General features: G+C 32.0%; 3 protein-coding genes and 1 long non-coding RNA gene across 5 annotated transcripts; 1 reads left to right on the top strand and 3 right to left on the bottom strand.

Annotated features, from left to right (window-relative positions):
- Nucleotides 1-1,266: 1,266 nt before the first annotated feature.
- On the bottom strand, nucleotides 1,267-5,542 carry LOC11445924 (uncharacterized). Its single transcript, XM_003627399.4, has 4 exons — nucleotides 4,537-5,542; nucleotides 3,097-3,598; nucleotides 2,699-2,780; nucleotides 1,267-1,561 (listed from the first exon to the last, which is right to left on the bottom strand). The coding sequence occupies exons 1-4, from the start codon at nucleotides 5,120-5,122 to the stop codon at nucleotides 1,340-1,342; spliced, it is 1,392 nt and encodes a 463-aa protein (XP_003627447.1). The 5' UTR covers nucleotides 5,123-5,542; the 3' UTR covers nucleotides 1,267-1,339.
- A 4,964-nt stretch (nucleotides 5,543-10,506) lies between these two features.
- LOC120577677 (protein MAIN-LIKE 1-like) lies at nucleotides 10,507-12,127 on the bottom strand. Its single transcript, XM_039829451.1, has 2 exons — nucleotides 11,033-12,127; nucleotides 10,507-10,950 (listed from the first exon to the last, which is right to left on the bottom strand). Exons 1-2 carry the CDS (start codon nucleotides 11,474-11,476, stop codon nucleotides 10,885-10,887), a joined length of 510 nt encoding a protein of 169 aa, XP_039685385.1. The 5' UTR covers nucleotides 11,477-12,127; the 3' UTR covers nucleotides 10,507-10,884.
- An 8,029-nt stretch (nucleotides 12,128-20,156) lies between these two features.
- On the top strand, nucleotides 20,157-21,383 carry LOC11446284 (uncharacterized). The gene is made up of 3 exons (XM_003627398.4): nucleotides 20,157-20,445; nucleotides 20,860-20,984; nucleotides 21,067-21,383. Exons 1-3 carry the CDS (start codon nucleotides 20,278-20,280, stop codon nucleotides 21,173-21,175), a joined length of 402 nt encoding a protein of 133 aa, XP_003627446.1. The 5' UTR covers nucleotides 20,157-20,277; the 3' UTR covers nucleotides 21,176-21,383.
- Nucleotides 21,384-21,652: 269 nt separating this feature from the next.
- Nucleotides 21,653-22,652, bottom strand: LOC120577288 (uncharacterized). 2 transcript variants are annotated; one of them, XR_005643357.1, is made up of 2 exons: nucleotides 22,497-22,652; nucleotides 21,653-22,026 (listed from the first exon to the last, which is right to left on the bottom strand). It is a non-coding gene; the product is annotated as an uncharacterized lncRNA (long non-coding RNA). The 2 variants fall into 2 exon arrangements; XR_005643358.1 differs by having other exon boundaries at nucleotides 22,490-22,640.
- Between the last annotated feature and the right edge of the window lie 820 nt (nucleotides 22,653-23,472).

Raw genomic sequence — 23,472 nt, 5'->3', positions numbered from 1 at the left:
CAATTATTATAGGTCAATTAGGAAGATTCAAATGGATAATAACTGTTGTGTATGCTTCAATAATCATATTTTGCAGATTGTTTTCTTCTAGTTTTCATCAAAATTGTTTCATCATTCAAGATGAGACTGTAGCAGCTAAGGCCATCCTTTTAGTGGAATGAACTAACCTCTTGTAGCAGATATGGAGACAAACTCACCCGAAATGTTGTAGGTTTAACTATCATCGCATGTGTGAGGTTCTCTTTGGAGGTAGTCTATAATCAGTTTGTGATCCTTGAGTTTTGAGGTCTACTCTCACTCTAACTCTAGTGAATTCTTGGAGTCCAACTCACATCTTAATGTATTCCAAAATAAACTTGTGCTCTTTACGTGTCAGTGTTGCTGCTTCAACAAGCTTAATTTGGCGTTTCATTGCTTTCAATAGAAACAGAAATCTGAGATGTGTTGAAATCAAAACAAACTTAGCTTTTTATATTCTATTTTTTGAAAGGTAAATTAAATTAAATTGAAGTGAAAATGAATGTCACACTCATATATGTGACATAATAGACACCACGAGATCTAATAGTTTATTACACGCCTCTCTGCATGGCAGTGAATAGCCATGTTCATGTAATGTAACCTCACTAGTCATGAATGACAGAAATCTGAAAAACAGATTACACTTTATATCAATTGTGAATATTTTACCACTCAGTTACTATAATCCTTATAGAAAACGACACATGCATGAAAACAAACACATAAAAACAACAATAACCATCACTTTCTCTCTGTAATTTTTATGCTTCCAGAACCATACTGTTCAGTCCATGAATTAAATACACTCTACCTTACTTGGATTTACCTTCTTACTCTCAAATTCTGCATTTATTGAAATTCTATAAATATTTTTTACAGTGTTACAATTGGAAGAAAACAAAATTACACCGGTTTATCACATGGGGGGTTAAAAAGTCAAAACATGAAGCGCTAGTGTCAATGAAATTGTTACATGTGTTAGTATCGTGTCAATCACTAGACATGATTTCAACATGAAGTGTAATAATCAATATTCTAATTTTTATCTTATTGTTTGGTTTCACATCTTTACTTCCTAGAAGCACTTTTAGACTAGTCAAACGTGATTCGACCATAAATTGTATGTTTATAGCATCCAACCTTAGAACTAATTATAATCATAAAATCAATTATATCCAAAAACTAATATTTAAAAATCACTTTTTTGAAATGGATCAAATATAAATAACTTTACGTCTAACTCAATTTCAACAAAAATCAACTTCATAAAAGCAATTCATTCAAAATCATTTTTTATCGATGCAGAACAAACACATGTTTAATGGTTGTTATTGCAAGGAAAGCATCCACATGAACTGTGCCTAGAAAATTGTGAGTTATGCCTATGAATAATCTTTTTAGCATGTTGAGTTGATTTCTCCATTTGCTCTAAGTGTTGTTGTCTAGCTGTTTCTCTCCAATCCTCAGCTTTCCTGTGAACCACTGACATCCTCTTCATTAACTTCTCTTCTAGGTTTGATCTCATCTTTTGGATTTTCACCTATAAATTAATAAAGCATGCTTAGTTAGTTTCAAAGATTTTCAACTTTCAACATTAAAAATTTGCTTGGTAATGTGTAATATATATTTTTTTAACACATTTGTGGTTTTCAATGATTTTGTGGACTTTGAAACATTTTATAGTATTCTTAAGGTTTGAAAAGAATATGCCTAGTAGTTTTCAACTTGGATTTTGTTTTTATTAACATTATTATCATTATTCTTATGGTTTAAATAAAATAGTAGATTGATTCCCTAGATTACGATCTATTATCTAGCTGTCCAATACATAAACAATTTTCTTTAACTAATAATAGTGGAGTATATTTTTATATTTTTTAACAAATCACTATGTGAAAAAATAAATAAACATGACTATATTTATTGGTTTTCAAGGATATTTTTATTTTTGAAATTAGGGAAGCATGTTGATAAAAAATCAGAAATGGACTATAGTATTGACTGGTCAAGAAAATAATAATTAATAAATGGTATCCATAAATTGAGGGTGGCTCGAGGAAATAAGCCAGCAATATGCCCGGCAATGCATTCTATTGTAGTCAAAAGTTCATACCAGAAGAATCTCATGTACTATAAAACTTGTATAATGTACACTGTATATGGCCTTGGATTCTACATACTTTAGGACAACATGCTATCCCATCCCATGTGCATTACACATAAATCTGCCACCTATAAACAGTTCAAGCTGCTTGCAAAAGAGTGAATTGCTGACTTTACACTATCATTACATCGAAAACCGTTGGATCCCGATCAGGCGGTCCATATTTTAAGTTTGGTATTTCAGATAAAAAAATCAACATAATTTGTTAACTATATAATATAATTTAGAGGGTGAGGGTGAGGGTGGGTGATAGTAGAGGTTGAGGACTAGTAATGTGGTCAAAGGTTCTAATGAATTATAGAGTGAGCAACCATGATCCATTAGTAAACTATCATTAACAATAATGAACAATTTATGGTTTAATACATTTATTATTGATTGCTATTTATAGCTTAGAATAGCTTTTTGTATCACATTAATGATATTTTCAAGTGGATTTTGGTGGATAGGTTAAGTAAAAACCATTTTAAACTAACCAAAGTTTATGAGAAAATAGATTTGGCAATGAAATACCTCAAGCTTTTTTGACCTGGCTTCTGCTTTAGCATTTTGGAGGTTTATCCATGCTTGGATTTTTGCTTCTTCTCTCTGATACCTGCATCAATTCAAACTACAATTTAGTGCTAGCCAATGCAAATAAGATGAATGCATGAAACTATATGATAAGTTGAAGTAGAGAAGGTAAGGTGTCAGTTCATCGACGAAAATGGTCGTTTTAGCAGTTAAATTGTAAGCAATGTTTTAAAAATCAAACCGGCATCAGGTCAATGTTCAACTACTTAAAATCAGAACAAAATCACGATTGAACAGCTAAAATAACCTAAGTGAAGAAAGTGTGGTTCACGGTTCAACCAATTGAACTTTTCGATTAAATTTTTAAAACATTGGTTTGTAAGGTATAGTTTAGTTACCTAAGACAGCACTTGTTCTTCTCATCTTCTTCCCAACTGGCAGCTATACAATCAGAATCGGCTTTCAAACTAGCATTATGTCTCAAACTTTTCGATATTTCCTTTTCCTCCTCTTCACTTGAGCTCCAATTTGGTGCAACCAAATCATACTTTGTCGTTCCAAATTGCAGTTTAGAAAAATGACACTCTTCTAGCTGAATAGCATCAACACTGCATCCATTGCTGTCAATGTTAGATAATGCCAATGGTCCTGACCTACTAGCAGGAGTGTTATGGCGCGCAGGCGATGAACTCTTGAATGGTGTGTGACATCTTGAAGTTGTGGAACTTCCTAATGGAGTCATTTCTGTGCCAACATCTTTGTGTTTAACTTCATGAATCACTTCTGTGTAAGATTCATGCATTGCCTCACAAGCTTGATTTCTGAATAAGAATCCTTCTTTTGTTGGTTCTGAATACCGGAATTTTGGTAAAATTGGCTCTATGCTGTCTGTGTACTTATCTGCAGTGTAAACCAGTTGTTGAATTAATAAAATTTGAAATGTGATACATTGTATATCAAGGATTGTGGATTGCAATACAGCTGATTATTGTGATACACAACATTATTTACATCATTCAAGAGGGTTTTAAATAAAGTCGCCACCTCAATATGGGCTGGCAACACAAGTGCGATTGCGATTGAGGCCACATCCGGTGTGATTCTCTGCAATATCAAAGATTGTGACACGACCGCAACCATTATCGTGACTGTGTTAAAACCTTGTCATTAAATGGCCAAATAGCAAGAGGAAGTTGGGTTCTCTTCCAATTTTCATTATGGGCTAGTGCCAGACACTAACAATCTGACTCAAAAGCTCGAAATCTATGAATCATGAACACAAACACGAACTCAAGACCCGACACTACCAATGATACGAACACACCGACACAATTGATGTCACGGGGCCTAACTCAACATTACAAAACCGGCTTGTACAGTGAGAAGTGTCTCCTCTTTATAAACTCTTCTCAAGAATCCTATCTATCCAATGTGGGACTAAATCCTACTGGTAATAATTTGCAAAAATGATTTTCTTATAATGTGACAACCGCATACGTGTGGGACACCGGACACGCCAGTATAAGTGCTACATAACTCAGAATACAAGGAGATAATAAACTTGAAATTTTTTTCATCTTCAACAAACCTACACTCTTAGGTCAAGTCAATGGGAACTAATAAACTCATTATATTGATATGAGGTTCCAAAATCAGAATGAGACTTAAAGCAAATGAAACTATTAAAGATGAAAAACTTTTCAGAAGAAATAATAAAAATTTGGAATTCAATAAAGACAAAAAAGAAAAAAGAAAAAAAAGTGTAGTTTGTAAATAACAAAGAAAGTAAATCAAACAATGAAAAAGTTCAAATTTTGGAGTTAAGACAATGAACTCACCTTTTAGTACTATGTCTGTTGGTGGACATGAGATACCATTGAAAGCTCCAACACTGTTATTGTGGTCCAAACTTGAAGAAGAACTTTGAAAATTAGTAACACTTTTTGACAACACTTTTTCTTCTATGACCCTTGATTTCTCTGAAAACCCTTCTTCCATTTTCTGCTTAAAACCATTATCACAATGTCTTGTTCCAGATTCTAAAGATGAAACACCTTTCAAAGTGTTGTTATTATGAGCTGGTGAGTCATGACAAGAAGTGCTTATAAGCCATTTTTCAGCATCATCCCATTTAGAAGGAAAACTCTTTCTTGGAAGGTTTCTACCAACAATGCTTGAAGAAGAAGAAGAACTGAAGCTGAAAAGTGGTCTACCAGGTGTAGAAGGAGCTTCTAGTTTTCTCATTTGTGTTACAGAATCATTGCTGAGTCTTCTGTTTTCTGCATTGGTGTTTGAAACTGGTAAAGATTTGACAAACTCAGAGGTTTCTTTTAGGTTCAGCTTGCAAAGTGGATCAATGAAATCATCAACAAAAGGGTTGTTTTTGTTGTTGTAATAGTCCTTGTTTTTGCTATACATGTTCATGTTGCTCTCAAGACAAAAAAGATAGTTATAATAAGAAAGTGTGTTGAAATGCAAAAGAAATAAAAACTATGGAAATGAAGCTAAATGACATGGATTTTAATGTGTGTAAGATGTTTTTGTTGTTGTACCAAGTAAGATGAAGGTTGAATGAATTTGTGGCTAGGGATATTCATGGCCTTATTTTAGAGGGTCATTGATTAGAATAAGGGAAAATGGAGTTTTTCTCAATGGAGGGAAGTTACTTTACTTTGGCTGGTTTGGTTTAGTTATGTCTATATTGTTTATTCTCTTTCTTTATTCCGACAACACACATCTGAGTTATATTTTATACGATGTCAGATACAATGGTCGTTTTTTGTATAAAAACCTCATTTTAGCGTATGTTTGAATGTATATTTCAAGCAGTGTCACGTTGCACTCTAATTATAAAGTAACTATTTAAAGCTTTTGCATTGTCGCGGCTTTTTGTCATAAATTTGACGTGTATCCAAACATATACTTATTGATATAAAATTATTGATGATTATTAGTTTTTCTAATTCTCTTCTTATGCTTAATAAATGTTTTTATTTTTGGCAATGACCAATTAATTTTGACAGCTACTAAAATGAGTATTCACTTTAATATTCAAATTGTAATGATGTAAGAAGTTTGAACAGTGAGTCAGCAGAAAGTGACTATGAGAAGCAGTGGAACAAGATACTGAAGAAAGAAAAAAGGACATAGACTTAGTTGGAACCAGAGACTAATAAAATGAGTCACATGTAAAGGGACCAAAAACACAGTCCTGTTTTAGACTTGGTTTGTCTCTCTTTCCTATATCTCGAGGAGATGGATTAGATTGGATGAGGAACAAGACGAAATTGTACATTATCAAAAGAAGAGGGATCTTTCTTTAGGACAAATAATAATTTATTTTTATAAAAAATAAGAATAAGATAAGAAATAGCATCATCATCATGGAATTGGATGGCTGTCAATGTCCTAGACTAATTGCTCACACATAGGATGATATAGAATTCTCAAAAATCAAAATCAAAGGAGCTGAAAAATGTGAAAGAGAGAATAAATCCTAGATTTTGGAGTACAATGTATCTAATCATGTCTTTCTTTTTTCTTTTGGTTACAAACCATATGTTATCATATATAAATTTTAATATTAACAATCTTTATAAATGACTTATTGAGAATTAATATTTAAAACTTCAACCACGACATATGTCATCTTTTAATGGTAGATGTTAATGATTCTTTTCATTTTTATGTTTAAAAGTAATGATTTAATTAATGCTCATATGATTTAAACAACGAAAAATAAATATACGGTGTATATTGAACTGACATCAATCAAATTACTTTTTTTTTTTTTGAATTGGCATATATAAATGAGTGCCATGCACCAGAAGTGCTAAAATGGCCAGCTGATACAGAACAAAAGAAAACCACAGCCTACTGCCACAAAGCTAACAAGAACAATAAGCTAGTGCAGAAAATAAGCACAGCTACAGGAAGCATGAAGCATGAAACATGAAAAAACATGAAACAAATCCCAAAAACAAATGTACATTCCCATAAGCCAAGCCATCAATAAAAAACCTGCACCGACAGCTGAGGTATCCGAGCAACTCAAACACCTATAGCAGATCCAAAAAACAGTGCCGCTTAGACACTCTCTAGGATTCCAAATCCACTCATAAAAGAGGAAAGAAGCTATCTTTAATCTACTCGTCGTCCAAACCCAAGAAACCGCCTTAATCTCATCCACTAACTCCTCCACTTCTTTCATTTGATTGTTAAAAATCCTTGCATTTCTTTCCTTCCAAATCGACCAAATTGTCGCATGCCAAATCAACCAAAACCCCTTTTTAAGCCTTTTGGAGGGAACCTCACTATTCCAACAACCCAAATGCACAAAAATCGTGTGGAGTAATAAAATTGATCTCAAACCAATTCAAAATACCACGTCAAATTAACGAGGTCACATCAAAATGCAAGAAAAGATGCGTAGATGTCTCAACATGCCTATCACACAAGACACAAAGGAGCGAAGATTCCGGATTTAAAATATGTCGAATATCAAGATTTGCCCTTGTAGGAATACGATCAAGGAGTAAAGACCAAAAGAATGCCACCACTTTGGACGGAGCCGGGCTCTTCCAAATAAAAGAAAAAAAATCCCCTCATGGAAAGCACCTCCATCATCCGGTAGCCACTCCCATCTATCCTCCTCCCCACGAAATCTAACATCCTCCAAAAGAGCCATCAAATTAGCAATTAGATTACCCTCCCAAATAAACGGATTTCTCCTCCATGTTAAATTCCAAACACGTCCCCCTTCTTGTACCAAAACCATCTCTCCCACCTTAGCATCCTTTTGGTTAGAAAGAGAAAAGAGCCTCGGGAACACATTATATAATGGGCGCCTCCCCTATCCACCTATCCATCCAAAAACTAGTTGTACCTCCATTACCTACCTTCCTCCGCACCCTATTTGAAAACCAAAGCTCTCTCATCCCATCCTCCAAAGTCATTAAATTTCTCCACCAAAGAGAGGTGAATCTCGGCCACCTACCTATCTCACTAGGTACCAATCCTCTAACATGATCACCATATTTATCCTCCAAAACCCTCTTCCAAAGAGGTTGCTCCTCTTGAAGTAATCACCATTTCCACTTAGCCAAGAGACTCAAATTTACCAACTTCACATCCCTCACTCCTAGACCTCCATTACTTCTAGATTGACAGTGTAATTATGAGAAATGTCTTGAGTCTTTATTTTAGAGTAGTATCATTGATTGTTGTTGAAATTTTTGATAATTTTAAGTATTGATCCACGGTGAAAAATAACTTATCTGATGCTACAATATTATTTTATATATTTATTTTTCGATGGTGATCTTGAAAGTTTAAAGCGGATTGGAAACCTAATTTAGATCTAGATGACTTAGAATTCAAGTGACACAACGTTTGTTATCCAATGTCATTCTAGAAAGATTTTTGACAATCCTTACGTAGTATAAGAAGTACTCGACACACTCATATTCTAGAACAATAATTGTATCGTCATTGTTTTCATGTTTAAGAGCACATCAAAGGTGCGACAAATGCAAAGCTACAACTTGTGCTTCTACAATATCACGGTGATTTTGGTCTATTCTATTAGGTTTCCGTTAGTTTTAATAAAAAACGTTAAGTGTGGACACGTGTCACCTTTGAGATTATTTTTTTTTACAAAAAAAAAAAAAAATTATAAAAAAAATCCCAGAATCAATTACAAGGTGACACGTGTTAACTCTGGGACACATGTCACTTTGTCATTGGTTCTGGGATTTTTTTTAAAAAATATATATATTTTTAAAAAAAATAATAATTTTTTTCGTAAAAAAAAAAAAAAAAACTCAGAGCCAATGACAAGGTGACACGTGTCCAGAGTTAACTCTTTTTTAAAACCCTAATGGAAACCTAACAGAAGGGACCAAAACGAGACTAAAAAAAAATTTAAAATCTTCAAACAATTTTTTTTTTAATTAAGGGACCAAAAGAGCATTTAAGCCTTTAGAAAAAAACAACAATGATAAATTTGCAGTGGCTTTGCTAGAGCACAATCAATTTTCAACAATGGAGTCCATTCTTGTTGTAATAGTGGAATGTTTACATTTGTATGTTCCATCGTCACAATTCAGGCCTTTAAGAAAGCTTTGACTTTGAGTAATACATGTGATGTTACTTTAACCCACTCCTATAGACAATGGTTCCTCTACCATATTTAAGCCAAGAAGCTGATTAAGATGAGTAAGAAGCAGAATTTCTTGAGGCAAACAGTCAAGGATTTGATGAATCAAAAATTATTCATGAGACAAACATGTTCTTCAAAGTGTAAATGATTATGGCTCTGTTTGGTGAAAATAGCGGATAGCTGATAAGCTAGCTGATAAGCTAACTGAAGTGTTTGGTAAAAATAGCGGTTCAACTAGCTGATAAATGTAAAATGACATAAAGGGTATTCTTAATTCATAATAAAAATTATATCATTAATTTAAGTATTTGTAATTTTGTAAACTAATTTTTCTTTAAAAAAATACTTTAAATTTATTAATTTAATATATCCTAATGTATTATAAATTAAATTAAATTTTATTCACTAAAATTTTATCTTATATTTATTATTATTTAAGTGTTTCTACTTTATAAAGAAAATAACATTTACCTCAAAAACAAAAAAAAAGGTAGCACTAATAGAGTAATACTAATAACGGAGAATAAAGAAAATAACACTTACCTCAAAAAAATAAAAATAAAAAGTAACACTAATAGAATAATAGTATTTTGTTTAGTAAAAAAAAAAACGAAGGTATATATTTTTTCAAAAAAAAAAAAAAAGGTCAGCTGATATATATACAAAAATTGGAATAAATGGATAGTAGTCTTTATTACGTAGCTTATTATAAAAATTATAATGGATAAAAATACAATTTAAATGAAATAATAAGGGTAAAATTGGAAGAAAAAGTGAGAAGCTATAAGCTATAAGCTCAAACGCTACTTGGAATAGCTTCTGAAAAATAGCTTATAAGCTCGTGAAATAAGCTATAAGCTCATGGTAAAAAAGTGTTACCAAACAGAGCTTTTTTTGTCAAACGAGCTTATAAGCTATAAGGTAAAAACTAAAAGCTCTTTTTTTTTTAGTTTCCCAAACAGACCCTATAACAATCGCAAACATGTTCTTCAAAAAGGCATTTGTAACATAAACATGTAGTTGTTTCAACACTCGTTATAAGCTTTCTTATTTGTTTCAATGTATTTTGGTTTATGTCCTCCAATCTTGTTTATTGTTCATGATTAGTTTATTTGAGGAGTAACTCTGCATAAAATTTTCTGTTTATAATAACTCATTATAAAAAATTATATTTCACAAATTTAACCATTGATTTAAAAGTTTTTATTGAATAAATTCAACTTTACAAATTTTACAAAATTTTAATTTGAATTGAATGTATAATAAGTTTTTTTTCAAAATACAAGTTATGTCGATTATTCAATTACATAACTATTATTGCCATTTCTTTTGTGAAAATTTGTGAAGTTATTAAGTTGAATAACTATTTCGTCCAAAGTTTAAAAAAAAAAAAAAAAAAAAAAACTATTTAGTCCAAAGTAGAATAACTCTATGTAGAGTTGTTATTAATTTAATACTATGTCATGTTGAGTATCAACCAAGAGACTCATTATAAAAATAAAAATAAAAATAAAAAATCCTTTTTTTTTTAGGGAGTAAAAAAAAATAATTCCTTTTGTAAGGTCTATTTATTTGTTTAGCATCAAGTTAATTTTTATTTTTCTTTCAAATTTCGATATTGAATTCCAAACATGGTTGACTCACTCATCCAATGGTTAATAGACATCTCACATATTTGGCCCAAGAATGAATCTTGTAATTCTTTGCTTCATACTCCACAGCAAGATCTCAAATTTGTCGTACGTAAAGCCACTTGAGAAAACATGAACAAACATATGTCATGATATAAAGGTTCAAGGGTGAATCTTGTAAAGCCTTTGCTTCAACCTCCCTAGCAAGATCTCTAATTTTTTGTAAGACCACATGAACAAACATTGAATAGAAAAGACCTTTAACATTACGAGTTTTTTTATAAAAAAATTATTACTGTTACTTTTTTAGATCCAGCGCATCCAGGTAACCTCTGTACTTGTTTGGTGTAGACAAACTCATCCGTGGTGCAAAAAACATGGCGCGTGGATGCTGATTATCCCGATATCCACCCCACGCATCCTTGCTGCTTATACACGCTGAAGTGCTTATAAACCCAAGCCTACAACAAAGACAACCACATATAAATATACAAACAATCAACACTTATTGATGAAAAATCAAACATAATTATTTATTTATACCAGCAACAAAGTCAAGTATCCTAGCAGATGCTTGCAGTTCCAATGGGCAACATGGTTAAGCTCCCTATACAAGTGTGATAGTGCAGCAGCTCCCGACGAATAACCAACAACAACCTCCAATTCTCTAAAGTACCTCAGATAGACAACATCCACATAGGTGGTGCTCTTGTCAGTGAATAACGTGATCCCCACCAAGTACATCAAATATATGCGGAGAGTTTGGTCCCACAACTTTTGCACCTCCTCCTTCATACCACCCTCATTATCAGCCTCCAAGTGCTGCAAAAGGCGCCCCTTGAAAATCCTTCTCAAGTAGCTAAATTGTGCATGTGCACCTCTAGTCTCATTCACCTCATCAAGAGCATCTTCCGGAGAAGACCCCAAATACTGCATCATCATCTCCACCGCATTGTCCCTTGCCATACTCTCGTGTGACAAAAACATACCATCAATGGTAAGATGGAGCAAACATGCACATCATTAAGTGTCACTGTCATCTCCCGAAATGGAAGATGGAAGCTTGATGTCTCCTCGTGCCACCTCTCCGCAAATGTAGAAATCAGGTCGTGGTCAATCCGGTTGTAGCTGGTATCCTTAAGCCAAGAAAGACCGGTGGCACTCAGTCCATCACGCCACCACTGTGCATTCATGATAGGCCTGGTATCCTCGTCATGCATCGAATCAATCTTCTTCCCATTGTTAATGCATTTTAAATTGGCTCGCCACAAAAAATTAAAAACAAAACATTAACATTAGTTTCACAAAGATTAACAACAGTTTACAATCATTAAAGTTTCACATTAATATGTACCTCGCCCTCAAACACCTTCATGGCCACATGCACATGGTACCTCGTCAGTAGGGTAATGTCGTGTAGGCCACCTGGATAGTCATCCAAAGGCTCAAGGTCTGGCGCCGGCACACGCTTCCCCCTCCGCCGCCGCTGCTACTGGCCATCATCCTCCATTGCCTCAGCATCATCCTCCACCTGATGCTCCACGTCCATCTGATTGTACTCTAGCTCATCTTGAACTACACCCTCTGCCTCCGACTTTTTCCGACGCTCACTCCTAACAGAAGTGTGCATAGCCTCAACCTCACCCCTTCTGCAATCAACAAGGTCCATACTTATAACATGCATATTAGGGTAATCAACATAAAACGCACAACGCATCACAAAATAGGGGGAAAAATTACATAGGTTCATTCCGAATTTCATTTTCCGAACTGCACAAGTTCATCTACAAACCTTGATAATGATTTCGATTTCTTGATAATGATTTCATTTTCCGAACTGCACAGGTTCATCTACAAACCTTAATAATGATTTCATTCTGGATTTTATTCCTTGTGGTCATCTACAAACCCCTTTCATTGGTGGTTTAGTCATGACATTGTTCTATTTTTCCATCCCAACATCGACTGTAATTTCTTTGATTAAAATAGTGAATTCTCAAATTGATGGCTTCTTAAAAATGGTACTCAAAAATCTTCTTTAGATATTATATTTATAGAATCTACATAAATATAATATCTAAAGAAGATGTTTGAGTACTGTTTTTAAGAAGTCGTCAATTTGAGAATTCACTATTTTGATCAAGGAAATCACAGTCGATGTTGAGATGGAAAAATAGAACAGTGTCATGACTAAACCACCACTGAAAGCGGTTTGTAGATTACCACAAGAAATCGAAATCATTATCAAGGAATAACATTCGATCTCTACAATGAAGCTGCAACAATTTTAGCAGAAATTAGAAGAAAATAGATTAGAGATAAAAATGAATACATGCAAAATAATAATAATTGAGGAAAGTGGAATTAGATCAGATCTAAGGCATTTTTGTGTGCAGTTAAACATACCAAGGGCTCTCTCATGGAAGATTTTTGTCTACATTTGGTGGAATGGAAGGAACAACAATACGTGAAAGTAATAATTTGTGAGAGGGTTAGGGATGGTAGCCGCAAATCAGATAATAGTGTGACAGTGAGTAGCAGCGGCTAATGAAAAGAGGTACTTTGAAAACCCTAATTATCTATTATATATAAGAGTCGTTATTGCACAATCTATAGTGTCAAAATGGGCTACATGTTTGTTTTGGATTCGAATTTTGTTGGGTTAGACCAGAAAGCCTTATTTAAATACGAAACATTATACCATGTACTACTACACTTATACTTTCACCTCTACAAAGGACAAACTATAAAAAAAAAAAAAAAAAAAAAAAAAAAAAAATCACTTTACCCCCTCTTATCATTTGACTTCACCCCACAAAACATTTTCTATGCCAATTTTTTTTTTAATGAATTGAATAAATGACAATCAAATTTATAAATTGGAAAATATAGAACAAATGTTTCAAAAAACCTCCACTCTCCGTCTGTGTCCAAGCCACTTTATATCTCTAAAACACTTGATATAAATTAACAACTTTGTTAATTAATTATAACATGTTCTTCCCTATTAGTGAAATGGTGAATGGTGATAATAATTTATTGAAACCAAACACAAATTGTATTGAAATATAATTTTTTTTGAGAAAAAGATTGTTGATGCATAAAGAGAAATTATTGATCAATTTCGTTTTGAGACATTTAATTTGTTAACCATGTGGTTGTAATGCAAAAACTTGCATATGTACAAAGTTTATGGATTAATAAGAAATATTATTAGAATTGGTGGTGAAATGAGAGAAGAAAAATAGGAGAACAAGAAAATTGAATTGAGGAAAGACATGGAAGAGAGATGAAATTAGGTGTTGTGTTGGAATGGAGTTGGAAGAGGGAGACAGAAGTGTGACCACTAATTCTATTCTCAAAAATTCAACTAAAGTTTTTTGATATAATTTGTGGTGGTGAAGTCAAATGAGAATGGGATAAAATTGGAATGGTAAATCATTTGTCGGAGTAGCGGTATAAGTGTAAGGGTACGTGGTAAAACTTTCATAAGTATGAATTCTAAAAATACTACAAGAGCCTGGTCATATACAACTTGCAGGCTAAACAACTGGACTCGTAGTTATTTATTTTTATAAATTTATATAAAAGTTCCACAAAATTTCTTATAACCAATATTTTTTATTTATCCAAAAAATACACCTCCTCCGGAATGAAATATAGACAAAAGTGGTAGTTCAAAAGTCAATGTGTTGTCAAAAATTTAGTCAATGTACATCAACTTTTCAAATACACTTTTTGGAGGGACGCAACCACATTCAAGTTTACCACCATTCAGTTTAAATTTATGATCTTTCCTAGATTTATAATTCATAGAAAATTGACCTATTTTCTTCGTTCTAGTATATAGATGACAAAACTTGCATCTAGTTACAGGTGTAATGCTTCGGTTTGGATCGATTTTCATTCATGAAAATGTCTGAACTGATAAAATATACATCGATTTAGTTTGGTTCGGTTTTCATTATATTTTAAAAACGAAATCAAACTAACATGTTTGGTTCGATTGATCAGTTCATTGGTTCTTTGTATCTCAAAATCAAAATCTGAGAATTGAATTAAAACAAGACGGTTTAGATTGGTTCAATTTGATTTTGAACTAAACCAAATAAGGTTGGATACTTTTTCGGTTTGGTTCGATTTAAATTTCCAGTTTCGTAGGTTTTGTCTGAACTGCTTATACCTCTACATCCAGTAACTCTTTTATAATTTTAAAATAAATTTGAAGACTTTTTTAGTTCCCTTAGTTTGTTTGATTCACAATTTTAGTCCCTTCATTTTTAGACTCAAAAATATATTCAATTATTTTTTAAAATTTTAGAAATTTTCTCCATTACAACATTTGGAGCTTATCTTTCTTGATATGTTAATTTGAATAATGTTCGATTGGCCGGTCACATGATCGTGTGAGAACTCATATGTGGATTAAATATTATTATTTTATTTTCCATATCGTTAAATTACATTGTTTAAAAATGCAAGTAAAAATGTTTAAAATACACTAAAAAAATGGTTTTTCAGAAAATATGCATTGCTACATGTATACATTAACTATATAATGACTCGTAGCTCATTATTCAACAAGATATACCGACCAAAAAAAAATGCAAACTTCAATGGTAGAAATATAAATAGAGATATCAAAATCGTGATCATTGAAATAAAATGATTTTAAAGAGCATTAATAAGCACTAATTATTGATGAACTAAGCTCTCTTTCGGGATGAACCGTGATAAATTAGACCATTTGTTAAGTTCAATAAGAGTATGCCCTCGATTGTTTAAACGGTTAAGCATTTTTTTTTTTTTGGTCAAGTAGCCTAGTGGCTAGAGCTCACACAATTAAATTGTGGAGAAGTGGAGTGTCCGGGGTTCGAACCCTGACCCCTGCATATAATATGCAATATCCCTACCAACTGAGCTAAGCTCACGGGGATAGTTAAGCATTCTGTATAAGGGGAAAACCAAACTAATAAACCAAAATGGTCATGAGGGTATTTGAAGCTCTCATGTTGCTCTTACTAGTAATTTCTCGTGTGTCTGTGATCTTTGACAACTCTATTAAAATTTGAACAATTGAGCCTTGAACCAATCAGTCAGAAACCATTGTTTTGCATTTGCATTAATAATTATAGTGAAGGTTTTGGTAGACTGCTTTGATGCAGTCAATCCATGCACCAAACATTTTTTGAAGGCAAACTACCCCACTGAAATTGATATTTAGGAGAATTGAACCTGAGATCTTTAGAGAATTAAATTTTAAGGTTCTAAGTCAACACCTCCAAGACAACCCAAACGAGTTTGCACCAAAAATTAATAGGTTAAAATTTATTTCTCCTCGAGCTTTAGGGATAGAAATGAGGTGAGCCGTTGAACATTGTTTAGTTCGATTTGAATCGATAAAAATTAACTTGGTTGAAAACTCGATTCGAGTTCATCGTGAACTTTTTTCCAGCTCAAATTTGATTTAATTCAAGCTCATTAACAACTCAGTTCGCTTGATAACTCAAATCAAATAAGGAGAGAGAGTGAGTGAGAAGGAGATTTAAAATGAGCATAAAAATAGCATAAACCACCTAAAACCCACTTAAAAGTGGGTACTGATCTTAATCAATTAATTAATTAATAACACTATGATTATGGATTCCCATAGTACATGAGTATGAACGAGTAAGATAATTTGCTCCTTGCCCTCAACAAAACTTCCAATGGGAGACTAATGAAATTGCAACCTTAAAACCTGCTACCTAGTTGTCGAATAAACTTACATCCTATCAGTTCTCTTTATTTTTTACTCAAGTGGGCATTACCTTTGGCTATTTGATTTAATTCCTTTTTATTAACAAAAGTCAAAATGAAATTTATTTACGATATTAAAGGTTCTTCCTAACACAAAAAGGGCACAAAAATAACACATAGTACAAACAGATAACTACAATAACAAGAGATGATAAAAAATCCACAAAAGTAACTCAACTAAGTGGTTAAACCCGCATACAATAAAGGATTAACTCGTTAAAGATAAAGATCAAAAAGCTAAATTTGGATTTTTTGATGTCAGCCACCAAAATAATAGTAACTTAACTTTATCGAACAAGTGAGCAATCGTCTCCTCCTTTTAAAGAAAACAATGGTAATTTCTTTCCTTACAAATTACTCATACATAAGCGAGTCAAACAAGATTGATATAATAACTTATTTTCTTTGAGCATTGTGCTAACATACTAAAATGTAAAACATGGTCAGACAAATGTAAAAGGGTCAGTGAATGAATACACAACCATTGTCTAACTAATAACCAAATGCTCCCAAACACATCACACCTCAAAAACAAGTGATTTATGCTTTCTTCAATACCACAACATCTAACGCAAACATTAAAATTTGGTTGAATAATCCCTCGTCTTACTAGATTGTCTTTTGTTGGATTCTGGTTTCTTAGCAGCCGCCACGTAAAAATAGACACTTTTAACATGACTGCTTTGTTCCAAATAATATGTAAAAAGCAATCGTAAAAATATCCTGGTTTCTTAGAACTCGACTCTACCATCTACTGTTGTACCTGATGTGTAAACAACAACCGCAACATCGCAACTTTAAGTAATAACGCAGCAACCGCAACTTCGAATAAACCGCGGTCACCGCAACTTCAAATAACACCGAACCAGATTCTGCAAAACAAACTAGAAAGTAAACATGTAAAATCACGTTAGTATTAACCTGAGGCGTCACGAAGACTGTCCTTGGAATTTATCCGCCTCAATGTGCGCAAATTCCCCAGGATTCAACAGGTCCTTCTCCAAGTTATGGTGGTTACAGAACAGCAAGAATGATAATTTTATCAGGCATATGTTTAGCTCAGGAAGTAAATTTGGAAGAGAAGAAAACAAAGTTGTGAGGTGTTGGTTTTAACTTTTTGTTGCTACTGATCAAAAAACTTGAGAAGAGCAGTGCTTAACTTATATGTTTTCACACATGAAAAGAAGTTTTAATATATCAGCAAGTACCTGCTTAGTCATGCTAGAATAAAGGCATAATAATAGCTCAAAGTTAACGTTGTGAAGAAATGGTAACAGCCTTGACTTAGTAAGCAATTTAAACGTGCTTTAATAATAGTTATTTGCAATGACTTAGCAGATAATTGCTCAAATGAATTATTTAAGAAATGGCAACATAGTAGCACATGATCGGTATGACAATATAACTTTTGAAATATAAATAATATTCTAAAAATTACAACATCTACAACATGTGATAAACCCCACTAACGATGCAACCTTTGTTAGGCGTAACTTGCCAAGTCCACCTATCTTCCACACTGATCTGTAAAAAATGTTAGATAAAAGTTCACTCCACTCCCCAACATCTCATCCCTCCAAGCAAACAATTGACACCACCATTCCAAGCATCTCCCTCTAACCATCAATCTAAAGCATACATCTCAAAAACAGTGACCAACCAATTTTCCACTAAGTCAAACAACCCTAAAAAATAGTGACCAACCAATTTTCCGCTATGTCAAACAACCGTCTAAACCTATCATGCAAAGTCCCTTCATCCACACGGTCTTTGTGTTTTTACCACCCAACCTCTAATCGTGACCCACACATCTGAGCAAAAGAACATTTTCATTCCTTTTGATTTTATAATTATTAATAAAGTAGAAGAAAAAAATACGCAAAAAAAATATTTCCTTTAAAATTAGTGTAATTAATTTAACAATGAGTAATAGTTTGTATATCGAATTAATTTATGAGTCAAACAAGTCCAACTATATATTACTCAAATTAACTTATTTATTTGAAGAGCTTAATTTTAAACTCAAATTTAACTCATTTGATCAAAGAACCAGGTTGAACAAATTAATCACCAATTCAAAACTCAAATTATTTTCAAGTAGGTTTATTTATTTATCAGCCTTATGAACTTTCAACACTCCTCATCCATTTTTCAACCCCTTCCCTACCCACTCTATACCGATGACACTCCTATAATGGACTAATAAGCATGGACGTGGAAAGTTAAATTACGCCACTTACTATATTTTTTTTAGATGACACTAACTAGTTATTTTATTTATTTTTTTTGAAAGAAACTAGTTATTTATTTGTCTAGTCTGACCTACATAACATAATTAATTTCATAAATTTTAGACCAAGTTCCTCTCACTATTTTTCTTTTGAGGTTCTTATCAATATACACCAAAAAAAGATACTATAACATATATCTCGTGGCTGGAAATGAGTATTACCAATATATGATAAAATGTTTGACATAAAAAAAAAAAAAAAAAAAAAACAAAGATGACCTCACCAGATAATCTTAAATATTCCGTTGAAAAGATTGAAATTTGATTTGGGCTTAATTTATTCTTGTAAGATGATAGCTGCCCACCATTTATATAACTAGGATATTTAGGTTATATCTCATTTTATATGCGATTCTTAACGCATTTTCATGTCGTAGATTGACATTTTTGGACATTTTAAACATGACTTTAGTGGGTTACTCAATAATTCTTGAATAAGTTGATATCATTTTAGTATTTTAGATTGGACGTTATCCTTACAAAATAAATTTGTGATGTGAAGACAATCTTATTTATAAACACTTAATGATAAGATTTACTATTCATTTTTTTGTGTTTATTTATTTTAACTTGCATACTCCATTTATTTTCACAAATAAAAATGATATTACTCAAGGCATAGTACCTATTTTAGTATTTTGGTAACGTCTGGGAAGCAATAATTAAGATGCAATGCTTCTCATACAAGAAATGATTAAGAGAGAAAGCTGCCCCAAACTGACTAATAAATCAGAGAATCTTTTTGTTTTTCTAATTCTAGGAATAAAGAATCTGTATTTCTCACAAATTGATTCCTCCTTATTTTTGCACGTAAAGTATACAATCACTATCCCACCACACCACACACCCATAATAAAAATTAGTATTTATTTAATTAATACATATATAGTGATATGCTATGCTGACTATATATTGCGTTAGGTATACAAATTCACTTTCAAAAAAACATAAATTATAAATGCCAAGTGGAGTAAGATAATACGTGCTTTTATATTTCTTCCTTTCCATTATTTCAACGACTTTAGTGCACAATAAACAATCATATGCACTTGCTTACAAATTTGGTTTTCCACTAATTTCCTAAGAGATTCAAGGTATGGTATACAATAAAAAAAACATTATGTATCTATATATAAATGATAAGTAGTCGTCATTAGTATTGCCAATGTCGTTTCTTATTTTTGAAACAAAAAATGTTAATTAGATCGTTATTTTTTTATGTTGAGAATGGAGATTAAATCAATCACTAGTTTATCATCCATCAAATTAACTTATATAGGTATAATTAATTTTCAAATAAAAATATCTAATTATAAATTATTTATTCAATTTAATTTAACCTATCAACTTTAACAAATTTAATTTAATTAAAAATCATCCGAATCAAATATAATTGGCCCACTAACCAAATTTTATTTACTATGGTTCTTATACTATGGGAATGGAGTAAGAAGAGTTCCCTGGGAAACTCATAAGAGATAAATAAATAATGTTGGCCCTACGACTTTATCTTGTACTATAACAATTAATTTAATACATCGTGACAAGACATGATAATCCACAATAATTGATGTGTTATTATATAAACAAAAGTAGATAAAACCGATGCTCACTTTTATAAACACTTCCATTTCATTTTTCCTCCTTATTATCTCATCTTCTTCCTCTCCATCTTTCTTGTTCTTGAAGAATTAGATTAATGGCTGTTCACTGCAATTCTTTAGCTCAAATCCCAATTCAGAAATATGATAATTCATTTGTGAAATATTCAAACAATTTGTTGATGTCCAAACGATGCTATGCTCCAAAGAAAAAGTCAACAGTTGGTCCAGTTCTATTGAAAATCACAGCATCCATCAAGAACAAGGTTAAAATCCTATTATCCTTTTTCTTTTATATACTCCCTCCGTCTTCAAATATAAGCAAAACTTAATCAGCAAAGGTTAAAGTACTTGGTTCAAAATTTGTACAAAATATATCAATTATGTTGATCTATTTTCGATTATATCTTGAGATGGAGGAAGTATCTATTAAAAAAGCTGAATTAGTTTTTAAAAAAATAAGTTGAATTAGTTTGAAAATTTAGAGACAGAAAAAAAAAAAAAATCATCTCTAATTATATCACTAACTATTAAGTATGTCAAAATTGGAGATCAGATACTAATTTTAATAAATAATCTTTATTGGTTGATTGATGTATATATTTATTTTAGTAAAATCTAGACTAGGACCAAGAATAAGGAACTTTCTCTTAATTAATGTCTATTTTGATGCAAAACAGGTTGTTTATGAGGATGAGTCTCAAGGCATAATTTGCTACCAAGATGAAAGTGGAGAAATAATTTGTGAAGGGTATGATGAAGGGCCATCTTATAGACAAATTTCAAGACCAACCCATCACCAAAGGTAGATAATATTCAATCAAAATATTATATTTTCTTATTTTATATAAATTTGTCTTACCAAAGGAATTTTTTGTTGTGCTTAGGGATGTTGAAATTGTGAATCTTCTAAAACAAAGTTGGTTTCAAATTGCAAAAGGGAAAGAAATTGATGATGCAGTTGAAGGTGGTCGTTTGCAAGAGGATTTAATTTGAATTGCAATAAAATGGTTTAACTTCTTTAACTAATCAATCTTGCCTTTGTCACACTCATAGCTTTGAGGTTTGAAGAGTGTAATAGTATGTAAATTATAAAATGTGAATAGTGTATCCTATAGCACATGTGTAGTAGGTTAGTTCCTGCAGCACATTTTTCATTTTACTTGCAAGTTGTACAAATTAATAATAGCAATGTTTTTATCAATTGCTTTTTCCTCTCTAATTATAGTTGTATACAATTTTACATTATATAATCTAATTATAGTTGTATACAATTTTACATTATATAATCTAATTAGGGGTGGGTATGGTTCGGTTAACAAAAAAATCCAAATCGAATCGAACCAAATATTTGAAATGGTTTGAGAAAACCGAACCAAACCGTTTAAGGTTTGGAACTAACCGAACTGAAAAAAATTAAGGATGACTTCATAATTACATAGCAAAACATTGTTTAGGAAGCCTATAATGAAATTTGAAGCAAACAATATTTTTGCTATTTTAAAATAATATTAAATTTAAATTATCCAAAGGGAATTTATTTGAACTTTCATCATACTTCAGGATTTTCATGGGAAACAACTAGTGTTGGGTTCTCTACTCATACCTATAAATTTAGTTGTAGGGATAATGCAATATATGCGGGGTTCAGGGTTTAAACCCCGGAAAAAAAAAAAAAAAAAAACCTGCTCAACAATTAAAGAAGCAGATACAATCAATATAAAAGCCTCCACAAGAGCCATATGTTGCATACTCCCATTTGATGCACTTTGTACTACAATCTGAGTTACTGGTGCAACGCCCCGACAATGTTCTACTTTTCCTTCCACAAAGTGTTGCTTCCACTTCTACACATAAAATGAAAAATAATAATGTAGCAAATTAAGAATATAAATAAAGATTCTTTAAATATATATATATATATATATATATATATATATGGGTTTGTTAGGATACACCCACTAGTTTTTATTAATGTGTGTTTTAGCAAAGATATAACTAAAAAATTGTTAAATACACCTTAAGGTGAATGTTGCTAAAACATTCCTTATAAAAAATAAGTGGGTGTATGTTAGCAACTCCTATAGGCATTTGCTAGAATACACCCACTTATTTTTTAGAAGAAGTGTTTTAGCAAATTATAACCAAAAAGTAGTTAAATACACCTTAAGGTGTAGCTTGCTAAAACACTCCCACATAAAAACTAGTGGGTGTGTTATAGCAAATCCATATATATATATATATATATATATATATATAAGGATTAAATTTGAAGAAGCACAATAAAATAAATATAGGTTGCATTGTTACTTTGTACCCCATGTGGAAATAAGGAGAAGACAATGAAACATGAAGATGATGTAGAATTTACTAGCAGTAGAGAGAGTCATGATTTCTAAAGCAAAAGATGCTGAAAGGAACCATGAAAATGTTTGGTTATTATCTATAAGTATATATAGAAAGCAATATACACTAGTTGAGGTTTTATTCTTTTAGTTTACATGCATAGTATTTCTAGGAGCCAATGTTTGACAAAGTATATTGGAAAGAATATCAAACAATTTGGAGTCGACATGTGTCGTACTGTGTAATATTTTGGGATTTTATTCATTTATGATGTAAAGAAATATTACATTTTTCAAGTAATGCAAAATCTCAAGAGCATTATTTAGTTAAGTGTAAGTGGGGGATGGAAGAAATTGACTTAACCTTCGTACAACATAAGAGATGTCATAGCAATTATTTAAATAGAAAACCTTATCAATTAAACTTCATTAAGTTGAAGGATCAGACAGACAAGCATATGATTTAACCTTGGCTAAATGTGTTTTCAAGATTTTTATATACACAAATTTCAAGACCAACCCATCACCAAAGGTAGATAATGTGAAATTCTTTTACCACCCTCTACGTATCTCCCACGACCCTTGAAAATCCGAAAAAAGATTATCTATGATAAAAGAAGAAATGAAATTAACAATGATTTCATGATTACATAGCAAAAAAACTTGTTTGAGAAGCCTATAATGAATCTGAAGCAAACATTTTTGCTTTTTTGAAATAACATTTAGAAAAATTCTAGTGATGTGTTTGCTAGAAATAAGACTTAACTCGTCCAAATATATCCAAACTACAAAATTTTACAAAAGAAGACAGTAGCAAATAAACACTGTCTAGAGGAGAAAGTGTTAAAGTTTGCATCCATGAAGGAGATGAATTGAGATACTAACATCTATAAATTTTCTTTATTGTGAACGAGGACATCCATTGGAAATGCCTCATGGAGATTGATA

The sequence above is a fragment of the Medicago truncatula genome, chromosome 8 (assembly GCF_003473485.1).
Source record: "Medicago truncatula cultivar Jemalong A17 chromosome 8, MtrunA17r5.0-ANR, whole genome shotgun sequence".
In the NCBI taxonomy this organism is placed as follows: Eukaryota; Viridiplantae; Streptophyta; class Magnoliopsida; order Fabales; family Fabaceae; genus Medicago; species Medicago truncatula.
Note: the sequence above shows the minus strand (reverse complement) of the source record. Positions and strands in the feature narration are given on the sequence as shown.

Bases quoted from the DNA above. Each gene is read 5' to 3' on its own strand.
- LOC11446284 (XM_003627398.4), top strand. From the start codon at position 20,278: ATGGCTGTTCACTGCAATTCTTTAGCTCAAATCCCAATTCAGAAATAT. The intron at 20,446-20,859 runs GTTAAAATCCTA...GATGCAAAACAG, and splicing joins CAGCATCCATCAAGAACAAG to GTTGTTTATGAGGATGAGTC. The intron at 20,985-21,066 runs GTAGATAATATT...TGTTGTGCTTAG, and splicing joins AGACCAACCCATCACCAAAG to GGATGTTGAAATTGTGAATC.
- LOC11445924 (XM_003627399.4), bottom strand. From the start codon at position 5,122: ATGAACATGTATAGCAAAAACAAGGACTATTACAACAACAAAAACAAC. The intron at 3,599-4,536 runs GTGAGTTCATTG...TTTACACTGCAG, and splicing joins AACAGACATAGTACTAAAAG to ATAAGTACACAGACAGCATA. The intron at 1,562-2,698 runs GTATTTCATTGC...ATTAATTTATAG, and splicing joins CCAGGTCAAAAAAGCTTGAG to GTGAAAATCCAAAAGATGAG.
- LOC120577677 (XM_039829451.1), bottom strand. From the start codon at position 11,476: ATGTTTTTGTCACACGAGAGTATGGCAAGGGACAATGCGGTGGAGATG. The intron at 10,951-11,032 runs GTATAAATAAAT...TCTTTGTTGTAG, and splicing joins GATACTTGACTTTGTTGCTG to GCTTGGGTTTATAAGCACTT.